We start from the raw sequence: 13,759 nt of genomic DNA on the forward strand, positions 1-13,759 counted from the left end.
GCAAACTGGAAAGACCACGTGGGTTTTTTTTTTTCTGGTGTCATTTACAATGGCTCCGGCGGAGTGCACTGTTAACCCGCGATTGGACACGCTAGCTTTACCCCTTATTCAGTCAAAAACACGCGTACAACCCCCCGACTCTATTAGTGCCCGCAACATGCAAATGCATGTTGATGGCCCTATTAGGTATTCCCGCGCGATTCAGAAAGCAAAATGTGCAGCCAAGCCGCACATTTTACTTTCAGAAATTAGTACCTACCCAAAGGTAGGCGCTAATTTCTGCCGGCACCGGGAAAGTGCACAGAAAAGCAGTAAAAACTACTTTTCTGTGCACCCTCCGACTTAATATCATGGCGATATTAAGTCGGAGGTCCCGAAAGTTAAAAAAGTTAAAAAAAAAAAAATTGAAATCGGCCCGTGGCTCGCAGGTTGAAAACCGGACGCTCAATTTTGCAGGCGTCCGGTTTCCGAACCTGTGGCAGTCAGCGGGCTCGAGAACAGACGCCGGGAAAATTGAGCGTCGGCTGTCAAACCCGCTGACAGCCGCCACTCCTGTACAAAAATATGCGCTAGGGACGCGCTAGTGTCCCTAGCTCCTCTTTTTACCGCCGGCCTTAATTTAAATATTTTAGTTTACTGAATCGCACGCACAGGACACTGGCCTGTGCACGCACCGGGAGAGCGAGCGCTCACCTGCTCTCCCGCGAATTTTACTGTATCTGCCTGTTACTGTGTTAACCAGACTTGAGAGGGGTATGGGGCCAACCAGTTTTATGGATGAAAGGGGCACTGCAATTCAGTTTATTCATCCCTGGTCTAGGGTGTGCTCTACTTCTTAGTTATTCAGGAAAAATGTGGAATTTACATTAGAGATATTTTGGCTCCAGATTACGATGGACCTTTCAAGGGTCAGCTTTGCATGCTTTTGGGAATTGGTGAAACATGTGCTGCACAGACAGCACATAAGGGTGTTGGGCATATAACCTGTGGGCTTATTTTGAAAAAAATCTCCTGGGCTGATATTTTCCTACAATCCGCCCCTGTGCACATATTGTATCAACCTAAGCATAAAGCTCTGGATACTTAATGAGATAATACAGACAAGCCTTTTAACAAGAAGTATAATCTATTAAGTTTGTGCTGTATCTTTAGCAAAAGGTACTACATATTTAGGGACCTTAGTTTTTATTTTTTTTCCTGGGAGTCAATGTTATAACAAAAACAAATCAATGGAAAAAATGGCTGCTGTAACAAACAGGAGAAAAATCAGTCATTTGTCCACAGATTTCTTTCTGTTATAATATTTAAATTCCCAGGAAAAATAAAATGAAAACTGAAAATTAAAGTCTCTATACATATTCTTACCTGTTGAACATATTGCCAGGCAAGTTCAACATCTCCTGGTAAACAGAATCTTCTCATTATCATAACATTTAGTTCTGGAAACTGTTAATAGAGCAAAAGTAATAATGTCAGTTGTACTCTATTCATACATTCTCCTCCTTCTACTTTCACAAATCAAAAATAAAAAGAACTTAATATGTACAACTGCATCATATTCATATTATAAGCCCTACATAATGGCAGAAACAGTATTACCTGTATGCTTTTAGGTACTATTTTGCAAACAAAGCTAAGAAATACATGTAAAAATATAGAAGAAACATCTGTTGGCACACAGCCATTATACAATATCAGGAAAGTGCTATTTCAAAGTAACATTTTCTGAGGACAAGCAGGCTGCAAAGACCTCATAGCTGGGTGATGAAGCTCGGCTTGGTGAAGTTTACTTAATAGCTTGTTAGAAGCTTTTGGCAAGCTCTGAATGGGGCCCTCTTCAGTTCTCAATTTTCATTGGAGTACAATAATCAAGTTTCTCTGAAGAAACAATGCTTCATTTTTTGTAGTTTTCTTCACAGGGCCCTCTTGGGTCACCCTCATCTGTATCTGTTCAGGATCAGTGGGCAAGTTCTTCTTCTGTTTTTCAAGTTTGATATTTTTTTCTGGGGCCAACAGTACTGGTGCTTTGAGCAGCATCAATGATTTAATTTTGCAGGATTGAGTTGTTTGATTTCACCTCAGCTATTTTGAATCCAATGTCCCTGAAAGAGAAGAGGACCAACAGCTTCAACAGATGGCCCAGGTGCAGTTGCAGCATGTCAGTCATGGATGCCCAATAATAGATGCATGCTCTACGTAAGGGATGGCCACAATGACTTGGGCTGCCCCCAGAGGATGTCATTCCAAATTAGAGCTGATGGACAAGATCTTTGAGAAAAGTCCAGCCCATCAGCAGCGGCATCAAAGGGCCTGGGAAACCTGCTCCAATGCAGGAGATGCCTCGATATCCAGGAAGCAGTTAGCTCCTCCTACCCACTGAAAGTGAATTGTGTCTTGATACAGAGCATTGGCATCAGTACCTGTCTGCAATGTAGGAAGATTCTAGCTGCTGCTGTAAATCCTACTAAATCAGGAGTGGGAAACTTTGGTCTGGTTTTCAGGATACCCACAATGAATATGCTCAATATATATTTGCACAAAACAGAGGCAGCACAGTCAAATATACTTCGTATTTATTCACTGTGTATATATATATATCTATCTCTCTTTCTATATATATCTCCTGAAAACCAGACCTGTTTCTGGTACTCCAGGGACTGAAGATTCTCATCCCTGCTCAAAGTCTTCTAGCAGAGAGAACAGTTGGCTCTCGCATCAGTCTCAAATTATGACAGCCTCCAAGGGCCCAGATGCCAAGCACATATCTCCCTCAAATGTCCCAGGAAAAAGTGATTACTCCTCCTACTTTCTGTATGGTACTGGCAGTTTTTGAGGAGTTGGAAAGAAGTATCCAAGCAGCATTGGACTATAAAGTTGCAAGCATCAGTGCATCAACAATGGTAAAAGCCTTGCAAACTAAGGTCCAGCCTTTGCTGGAGACTCCTATGGCATCGGGTAGAAAGAAGCTGCTCGCAGGTCTGGGGGAGGAAGCTTACCGAAGGAATAGAATTTCATCAGAGTCTAGATGCCAACAGACAAGAGAAACCCCAACAGAGTTTCTTGTCTTCTAGCCCAATACACACACGAACTACACAGCCAAACTATGAGCCTGGCTCAGTTTGCATATTCCTGGGGGTAATGTCTATATCTAAAAATTATTCAGATCTGGAGAAGTCAACCAATCTCCCCTTGGACCAATCTCCTGCACAGGGAGGGAGAAAATCTTTTCACTCACCACATAGTTAAGCTCTGGAATTCATTGCCAGAGGATGTGGTTACAGTAGTTAGTGCAGCTGGGTTTAAAAAAAGGTTTGGATAAATTCCTAGAGGGAAAATCCATAAACTGCTATTAATTATTAAGCAATAGTAGCTTGAGATCTATCTAATGTTTGGGTACTTAGCAGGTACTTGTGCCTTGGATTGGCCACTGTTGGAAACAGGATGCTGGGCTTGATGGATTCTTGGTCTGGCCCAGTATGGCATGTTCTTATGTTCCTTCCTAAGTTAGTGTTACACTTCCACTAAATTTTTTTAACAGGCCACAAAAGTGAACAAGCCTTACAGTCTAGATTGCAAAAGAGCCTTACTTGGCCTTCTATTTGAAGCAAACTGAAGCCCTCAAAGTCTATCCACAGCTTTTTGCTTCTTTTGACTCCCAAGAAATCTGGGAGTTACTGTTTCCTAATGTACCCTTGCTAAATGGACAGCAGATTGCAGCTTTCTGTTATGCCCAGGCAGCTCTCACTCTGGATGGGTAAAGCAAGGCTTTTAGTGTTGCATTTATGGAGGCTGTGGTGGCTCACTGAGATCAGCTTCCATTGAAGAGATCTGCAAAGTGGTGAGAGGGAGTTCAGTGCATACACTGAAATGTCATTATTTTCTCTGGATAAAGATGTAAGTGTGACAGGTTTTGTCAGACTGTCCTGTAGGCTTTATTTGACGTTTAGAATCTAACTCCCATCTCTTCCCCTAATCCATTACTATTTCCAGGCCGACTCCCCCCCCCGCCCCATTTTTAGTGAGAAAAATGGCATGTTAACACTAAAAAGCAGTTTTGCCAATTGGCATTTTTCTGGTTTGTATGTGTCCCTTGTTTTTGGTTAGGGGCAGCTGTTTCCCTTGCTCCTCATCCATGCCCTCCCCGTGGGAGGAGAGGCTCCTGCACCCGCACTGCCCGGCACGTCAGGAGCGGCAGACCCTCCTGAAACCACTGCGCCTTTTAACTTCACGACCCTTAGAGATGTGGGAACATCGGCCGCGTGGCTACCTTGGGGGGGGGGGGGGGGGGGCAGTCCCTGCCTAGGTCTGACTGGCAAGGCACCACCTTGCAGAGACCTGGAAGCCAAAAAGGCTTTATGCATAATAAGGAGAAAATCTAAAGAAAAGGAATCAGAATCAACATCCTGATCTGGAAAAGCAGGGTCCTCCCGTAAAAAAACCCACCTGATCCCGAGCTGCATTCTCATCAGGCGTTGCAGGGACTGGATACAATGTTGGAGGAAGCTCCCCCTCCCCCACAGCCCTTGCCTGAGCTGCATGACATGTGCTTAAGATGGCTGCCGCCCCTGCACTGAGGGAGAAAGGTCCCGGTCTGAGCTCCTGCGGAGGCTGACGTTTTTGAGCCCCACGAGGCTTGGCTATTGCTGCAGACCTTGAAAAAGAGCTGCCCACCCCCCCTGAAAGGCACCTTGAGCAAATCCCAGTCCTAGAAAACCGCGCAGCACGGTGGGGGGAAAAACAAACGGCTCACAAAACATGAAATCAGCCAAAAACACGGCGATTCAGGTGGGCAGGGGTCCTGGATTGCAGCTAACCACAACATTTTTTTTTTATTTTTACAGTTCTTAGATACACACGGTTGAAGAGAGGGACTGGACCACCAGTAATCACTTCTCCAGCTGCTTACCTTGCTGGAGCCTGCAATGAAAAGTGTGGGTAAGCTGTGCCTCCGATGGTCTTTTTTTTCCTCAAAGAGACGAGCAGAGGAATGGGAGCCTCTCTGCTAAAAGACCTGAGGCAGGAGCAAAAAGGGGGAGTGACTGGACCACCAGTATCACCCCTTTAAGCCAGGAAAGTGGTCACCGGGAAGAGGGGTCCCAGACTGAGTACTCAAGGGGAAATCCCCCCTGGGACCCTGTAAGAGCTGTGACACAGAGCTGTTTCAATAGACAAGAAATTTGATTTCCTTCAAATTCTTTTTTTTTTTTTTTCATATAGAAATTAATCAATACTTGCATGATCCTGGAAACAATCAGAAGGAGAAAGAAAGAAATCACCACAGTGTGGAAAACAGAGAAAGCTAGGGAACCGCAGGTTCAACTGCCTGCCTCTGCTGGGAGACAGAGAAATACCGAAGGGATGCAGGGTGAGCACTGTCCTGATATAGGATACCTTTTCAGTTTCTCTCTGTCTCCCTCTGCTGGACAGGAGGCTCAACCCACTGTCTGGACTGATCCGGGTACGTACAGGGAACTAGGAATCGCCCCATTACTTAGAACGTCACAACCTGTTTGTCCTTTGAGAAAGTAAACGTTGCTTACCTGTAACAACTGCTGCCCTCAACTGCTCACCTCCCCTTGAAGTTGTTTCCTATTTGTTGTTAGCTATACCGAGAACTGAAGCAAGCCCTATGTGCTGCATGATGGTACACACATGCTCGGTGTGTGCCAAAAGCTGCTACAAGCTCTGAAGTAAAGCTTCAATAAAAACCTGGGCTTTGTCAGATGACGGCACCCAGCTCTAAGGACATATATTCCTCTGTCCTCCACAAACACCTGTTACAGGTAAGCAGCTTTTGTTTTCTATGCAATAAATAAAATCAGATAAAAATACATTTTAATGAATCCTAGCTGTAGTTCTCTAAAAACAAAGGCATGAACTATTAAGTCTGGTACAGTAGCCATTTGATGAAATAAAAATTCAGAAAAGCGAGAAATTAAACGTATCTGCATCATCTTAACATCCTCCCACCTACATAAAGACTGGAGCAGCTAAGAATGTTGCTTCCTTCCCTAGGTGATCAAAGCGGCGATCATGAACACCATTTATTATACCTGAAAAGTCTATATGTGGATCAGTTAGCCAATATGTTTATAACTTGGTAATAAAGGAAAGATGAATCCAGAAAAAGTGGGTTATGCACCTCTACCAGCAGATGGAGCAAACTGACGTCACAGTATATATATCCCCTACAGTGACATCAGCCTACTAATATTTTCTTCAAAAGCAACTGTGGACAGGCTAGCAAACAACTTGATTAAAAACTGATAACCATTTCAATACTCAGCCAACAGGAAACACTGAGCTCAGACAAGAATGTAATAACACTACTCTAGGGACTTGAGTAACACTTAACAGTAATCCCTGTAACACGTAGGCACACAGGAGGATCAATATGCAATCATTCAGCAGCCAAGGGAGGGAAGCTGGGTTCATCTGACTGTCCTAAAGAAAAGGAAATCATCATCAGGTAAGTAGTAATTTCTCAATTCTTAGCGTCTAGTCAGATGACTCCAGAACACGTGGGATGTATCCAAGCTACTCCCGGGATGCTGCCCGCACTCCTGTCAAAGTCTCACGTGCAAAGGCTGCATCCTCCTGGGCCTGCACATCCTGACAATATCATCTGGAAAAGGTGTGAAGGGAGGACCTCGTTGCAACTGTCAATGGGAGACAACAACCTAACTTCTAACTAACTAAAGAGTAGCAAATCACCTGGACTGGATGGTATGCATCCTAGGGTACTGAAGGAACTGGAGGGTGGCCAATGTAACCCCAATATTTAGAAAAGGCTCTAGGGGCGATCCAGGTAACTATAGACCGGTGAGAGCCTGACTTCAGTGCCGGGAAAAATAGTGGAAACTATTGTCAAGATCAAAATTGTAGAGCATATAAAAAGATATGGTTTAATGGAACACAGTCAACATGGATTTACCCAAGGGAAGTCTTGCCTAACAAATCTGCTTCATTTTTTTTGAAGGGGTTAATAAACATGTGGATAAAGGTGTATTGTAGATGTAGGTGTATTGTAGATGTAGTGTAGTGTAGTGTAGATGTAGTGTATTTGGATTTTCAGAAGGCGTTTGACAAAGTCCCTCATGAGAGGCTTCTAAGAAAACTTTAAAGTCATGGGATAGGAGGCAATGTCCTTTCGTGGATTACAAACTGGTTAAAAGACAGGAAACAGAGAGTAGGATTAAATGGTCAATTTTCTCAGTGGAAAAGGGTAAACAGTGGAGTGCCTCAGGGATCTGTACTTGGACTGGTGCTTTTCAATATATATATATAAATGATCTGGAAAGGAATACAATGAGTGAGGTTATCAAATTTGTGGATGATACAAAATTATTCAGAGTAGTTAAATCACAAGCGGATTGTGATACATTACAGGAGGACCTTGCAAGCCTGGCAGATTGGGCATCCAAATGGCAGATGAAATTTAATGTGGATAAGTGCAAGGTGTTGCATATAGGGAAAAATAACCCTTGCTGTAGTTACACAATGTTAGGTTCCATATTAGGAGCTACCACCCAGGAAAAAGATCTAAGCATCACAGTGGATAATACTTTAAAATAGTCAGCTCAGTGTGCTGCAGCAGTCAAAAAATCAAACAGAATTTTAGGAATTATTAGGAAGGGAATGGTTAATAAAACAGAAAATGTCATAATGCCTCTATATCGCTCCATGGTGAGACCGCACCTGGAATACTATGTACAATTCTGGTTGCCGCATCTCAAAAAAGATATAGTTGCGATGGAGAAGGTACAGAGAAGAGAAACCAACATGATAAAGGGAATGGAACAGCTCCCCTATGAGGAAAGGCTAAAGAGGTTAGGGCTGTTCAGCTTGGAGAAGAGACAGCTGAGGGGGGATATGATAGAGGTCTTTAACATCATGAGAGGTCTTTCACGAGTAGATGTGAATCAGTTATTTACATTTTCGAATAAAAGAAGGACTAAGGGACATTCCATGAAGTTAGCAAGTAGCACATTTAAGACTAATCGGAGAAAATTCTTTCACTCAACGCACAATAAAGCTCTGTAAATTTGTTGCCAGAGGATGTGGTTAGTGCAGTTAGTGTAGCTGGGTTCAAAAAAAGGTTTGGATGGGTTCTTGGAGAAGTCCATTAACGGCTATTAATCAAGTTAACTTAGGGAATAGCCACTGCTATTAATTGCATCAGTAGCATGGGATCTTCTTAGTGTTTGGGTAATTGCCAGGTTCTTGTGGCCTGTTGGAAACAGGATGCTGGACTTGATGGACCCTTGGTCTGACCCAACATGGCAATTTCTTATGTTCTTATCCTCCCACCAGGCCCCAAACACTCGCCAAACCCACATATAGGTCAAGGACGTGAAGAATTTTCTAGCTCTTAGCAAGGTGGAAATCACTGCCGTACAGTACCCATATTTCAGCAAGCGAGCCCTTTCAAGGGCCATACCATAAGACAAAATAGAGTTGGATCTTCATGAAGAACAGGTCCCTGATGCAACAGATTCCTGTGCACTGGAAGTCAAAGAGGCGAATCCACTAGGAGCCTCCACAGATCTGCATACCACAGTCTCCTGGGCAATATGGAGCAACTAAGAGCACCATCCCTCTGTGGCGTTCGATCCTTTGAATCCACCTGCCCTACATGGGCCATGGAGGAAAGTCATACAGCAACTTGTCTTCCACCCACTCCTGCACTAGGGCATCGATCCCCAATGACTTTGGATCTCTTCTTCGGCTGAAGAATTGCGGAACTTTCGCATTGCGCAAAGTTGCCAACAGGTCTAGGAACAGAGACCCCAGCAATCCCGAATCAGCTGAAATGCCTCGACTGACAACACCCACTCTCCTGGGTCCATACTCTCCCTGCTGAGAAAGTCTGCTCTTATGATGTCTTTGCCTGCAATGTGCGAGGCTGAGATAATCTGGAGATGCACCTCTGTCCATTCCATAAATTGATCTATTTCCTGTGACACTTTTGGCTTTTGATACCTCTCTGCCAATTGATGTAAGCTGCAGTCGTTGCATTGTCTGACATTATTCGGACCGATCAACCCTGAAGTCTGCCGCTGAACTGTAAACATGCCAATTGGGCCGCCCTGCTTCCAGCCGAGTGAGAAGGCTGAAGGCTGTTCTTGGCTAGGTGCACCACCCAGCCAAGCTCCCGCAACAGGGAAATCATCTTGTGAGTCACCAGGCAGCTCTTTTTCAGCGACTTGGTGAGAATCAGCCAGTTGACCAAATACAGGTATACTAGGATTCCATCCTCTCTCAATTCTGCTGCAACTACCACCATTACCTTGGAAAAAAGGTTCTGGGAACAGTGGCTAGACCAAAGGGCAGTGCCTGAAACTGAAAGTGGCATCCCAGAACTTCAAACCGCATGAAGTGTTGATGTTCTAGTTGGACGTAATGTGGATGTACGCCTCGGACAGATCCAGAGAGGTCAGAAATTCCCCTGAATGCACGGATGTTATCACTGAGCACAATGTTTCCATGTAAAAAGGCTTCACTCGCAGATGATGGTTGATGCCTTTGAAGTCCAGGATGTGATGAAAAGAGCCCTCCTTTCTTTGGCACAACGAAATAAATGGAATATCACTCTGTATTTTCTTGAGACGTGGGCACTGGGACAACAGCTCTCCACTGCCCACTTCTGCGGGGAGTGGCAGGGTGACTCCATGAACACATCTTGAGGAACACTGCAAAACTCCATTGTATATTCTTCTCGTATCACCTCCAGGACCCACTGATCCAATGTGATTTTGACCCACCTCTGATAAGAGAGAGAGGTGTCTCCCTTTCTCCTGTTCCCAGGATGGGTCAGCAAACCTTCATTGGGAAGTTCAGGAGATTCCACTACCCGAGCTTGCGTCTCTTCTGGGTTGTTGGGGACAAAAGGACTGAGACCTACCGAAGAGTTGAGTCCTATGAAAGGTAACTCCTCTATAGGATCAACAACACTTAGATCCTCTAGCACCTCTCATGTCAGAACATAAGAACATGCCATATTGGGTCAAACCAAGGGTCCATCAAGCAAAGCATCCTGTTTCCAACAGTGGCCAATCCAGGCCATAAGAACCTGGCAAGTACCCAAAAACTAAGTCTATTCCATGTTACTGTTGCTAGTAATAGCAATGGCTATTTTCTTAAGTCAACTTACTTAATAGCAGGTAATGGACTTCTCCTCCAAGAACTTATCCAATCCTTTTTAAATACAGCTATACTAACTGCACTAACCACATCCTCTGGCAACAAATTCCAGAGTTTAATTGTGCGTTGAGTGAAAAAGAACTTTCTACGATTAGTTTTAAATGTGCCACATGCTAACTTCATGGAGTGCCTCCTAGTCTTTCTATTATCTGAAAGAGTAAATAACCGATTCACATCTAGACTTCACATTCTAGACCTCTCATGATTTTAAACACCTCTATCATATCCCCCCCCTCAGCCATCTCTTCTCCAAGCTGAAAATTCCTAATCTCTTTAGTCTTTCCTCAGAGGAGCTGTTCCATTCCCCTTATCATTTTGGTCGCCCTTCTCTGTTCCTGTTAAGGGAGCACTGCGCTGGACTGATCTGTGGTACTACAGGAACGAAAATTATCAGGTAAGAACTAATTTTCCTTTCCCTGTATGTACCCGGATCAGTCCAGACCATGGGATGTCCCAAAGCTTCCCTATAGAGGGTGGGACCCAGACAGTCCCGCTCGAAGAACCTGTCGACCAAAGGAAGCAAAGGCTGGAGCCTGAACATCGAGTCGGTAGTGATGAGCAAAAGTATGAAGAGATTTCCACGTAGCCGCCCTACATATTTCTTGCGGCGACACCGATTGAGACTCCGCCCAAGAAGTCGCTTGAGAACGTAAAGAATGAGCTTTAAGGCCTTCAGGAACCGGTCGGCCCTTGCAAATATAGGCTGACGAAATCGCCTCCTTCAACCAGCGAGCAATCGTAGCCTTAGAAGCTTGCTTCCCCCTGTTGGGACCACTCCACAGAACGAAAAGATGATCGGAAACGCGAAAATCATTAGTGACCTCAAGATAATGCAACAAGACTCGCTTGACGTCAAGACGACGGAGATCACTATTAACAGAAGCCGCTAGATCCTCTGGTGAAAAAGCAGGGAGTTCAATGGACTGGTTAACATGAAAAGATGACACGACCTTAGGTAAGAAAGAAGGTACGGTCCTTAGGGAAACACCTGAGTCCGAAAAACGTAAGAAGGGGTCCCTACAGGAAAGAGCTTGAAGCTCAGACACTCTCCTGGCGGAAGAGATAGCAACCAGGAAAACAAACAGTCTTGAGAGTCAAGTCTTTGAGAGTGGCACGATGAAGGGGCTCAAACGGAGCCGTACAGAGAGCTCAAAGCACCAAGTTCAAACTCCACGAAGGACAACTAGACCGAACAGGGGGCTTTAAATCCTTAGCGCCTCTAAGAAAACGCACGACATCCGGATGAGAGGCGACCGGCCGACCCTCAATGGTGCCCAGGAGAGAACCAAGGGCAGAGACCTGAACGCGTAGAGAGCTAACTGAAAGACCTTTGGAGAGATCACGCTGAAGAAAAGAAAGTGAAACTGCAACAGAAGGCGAGCGAGCCGAAACACCCAACTCTTCACAAACATTCTCAAAAACCTTCCAGACTCTCACATAAGTGAGAGAAGTAGATTGCGGGACCTGAGAAGGGTGGCAATAACTTCATCTTTATAATCTCTGCGCCTTAAACGTCTCCGTTCAAAAGCCATGCCGCTAGACAGAAGTGATCCGCCTGGTCGGAAAATACGGGACCCTGTCATAGAAGATGGGGCAGATGACCGAGACGAAGAGGTCCGTCCGCCGAGAGATTCACCAGATCCACGAACCACGGCCGTCAGGGCCACTCGGGAGCCACGAGAATGACCGGACCACGATGGAGTTCTATTCTTCGAAGGACTTTCCCCACTAACGGCCACGGAGGGAACACAGAGAAGGACGTCGGAGGGCCAGGGAAGAACCAGCGCGTCCACCCCTTCTGAACAATGCTCCCTCCATCGGCTGAAGAACCGGGGAGCCTTGGCGTTGGCTAGAGTTGCCATGAGGTCCCGGTGAGGGGGACCCCACCTGTGCACGATTAAGTCCATCGCCTCGAGTGACAGCTCCCACTCGCCGGGTTCGAGATGTTGACGACTGAGAAAGTCGGCTTGAATATTCTCTTTGCCTGCTATGTGGGAAGCTGCCAGTCGATCCAAGTGCTTCTCGGCCCAGAAAAAAAGCTTGCTGGTCTCTAACGCCATTAGACGACTTCGAGTTCCCCCCTGTCGATTTATGTAAGCTACCGTGGTGGAATTGTCTGATAGGACTCAGACAGCTTTGTGACGGATCAGAGGAAGAAAGAACTTGAGGGCTAGAAAAACTGCTCGGGCTTCTAGACGATTGATGTGCAATCGAGATTGGGAAAGGGACCAAAACCCTTGCGTCGTTTGAGATTGACAGACCGCTCCCCAGCCGGAGAGACTGGCATCTGTCGTTACTATGACCCAAGGAGTCAAAAGAGGATTCCCCTGAGAAGATGGGCCAGGGAAACCACCATTGAATGCTGGCGATGGTAGAGTCGGAGAGAGGAAGAATCTCCTGATACTGTTCGGATACCGGCTTCCAACGGGACAATAATGCTTTCTGTAAAGGACGCATATGAGCAAACGCCCAGGGATCGAGATCGATCGTGGAGGCCATGGTCCCTAGAATCTGGAGGTAATCTCACGCCGTGGGAAGAGGGAGAGAAACAAATATGTTCAATTGATCTATCAGATTGATTGTTCTGGAGTCTGAAAGAAAAACCTTCCCGATCCGAGTGTTGAAAAGAGCGCCTAAGAATTCCAGCTCTTGTGAGGGCTGGAGGGAGCTTTTGGAGAAATTGATTATCCAACCGAGAGATGTGAGAAGTGCCAAAACTCTGTCCACTGCAAGCGTGCAGAGAGAGACATCCCGTAATGCTGTGGCACCCACCACCAGGATGGTAGTGTGCTTTGTCACCGCGGTGACAGAAGAATCCACTTTGGGAATTTTTAACATGTCCAGGCAGTCCTCAGGGAGCGGGTAAAGTTTATCCATAGCTCTCCCAACGCTGAGACCCGTCTCAGGAGATTCCCATTCCCTGAGGAGGAGCAAGCGATGCATAGGATGAAAAGGGAAAGTACGCGGTAAGGCCCTAAGTCCCGTCAGGAACGGGTCCGCATTTGGCGTCATCGCTGCAGCCACAGAATCATCTGGGGGGGGCATCAATTCCCAGTTCTTCCAGAACAAAGGAAATAAGAAGCTCCAACTCTTCTCGCCGGAATAAACGGAGTACACGCGGATCATCACCCTCTAAGGGGGGGGGGGGGAGTGGAATCATCCTCATCATCCCCAACATCAGGCGGGTCCAAGGCAGGCGGGGGAGGAGGGTCCGCCGCGGGAGGGGGGCTCCAGGGACTAAACGAACCCTAACAGGGCCCTGAGGGTCAGAACCAGCCTCGGGGGAAGGCCTAGGAAAATTAGGAGGGATTGGAGTGGGGGGTCCACCTCCCTTTGCAGACTGGCCAGATAAGACTCATGCATTAAAAGGATAAATTCTGAAGAAAAAACGGGCCCGGGCCGAATTTTTTGCGGGGAGGAGGGGTGAGGTGAGGGGGAGTCAGAGCCAGCACCCCGGGAGCGAACCGGGCTCAAATTGGGGGGTAAACGCGAAGAAATTAAGTCTCCTGCCCCCGGAGAAGCAGGAAGAGAAGTATCTGAAAAATTCAAAATGGCC

The 13,759-nt window shown here is 46.0% G+C and overlaps 1 protein-coding gene across 3 annotated transcripts in view; it reads right to left on the bottom strand.

The window, feature by feature from the left end:
- PDSS1 (decaprenyl diphosphate synthase subunit 1) overlaps positions 1-13,759 on the bottom strand; it is an 82,629-nt gene that overhangs the window by 13,408 nt on the left and 55,462 nt on the right. For all 3 annotated transcript variants that reach the window (XM_029588665.1, XM_029588664.1, XM_029588667.1), the window contains one exon: positions 1,366-1,446. In XM_029588665.1, the coding sequence (XP_029444525.1) occupies positions 1,366-1,446 (81 nt within the window). The remainder of the gene's footprint in view (positions 1-1,365; positions 1,447-13,759) is intronic.

The sequence above is a fragment of the Rhinatrema bivittatum genome, chromosome 2 (genome assembly GCF_901001135.1).
Source record: "Rhinatrema bivittatum chromosome 2, aRhiBiv1.1, whole genome shotgun sequence".
Taxonomy (NCBI): domain Eukaryota; kingdom Metazoa; phylum Chordata; class Amphibia; order Gymnophiona; family Rhinatrematidae; genus Rhinatrema; species Rhinatrema bivittatum.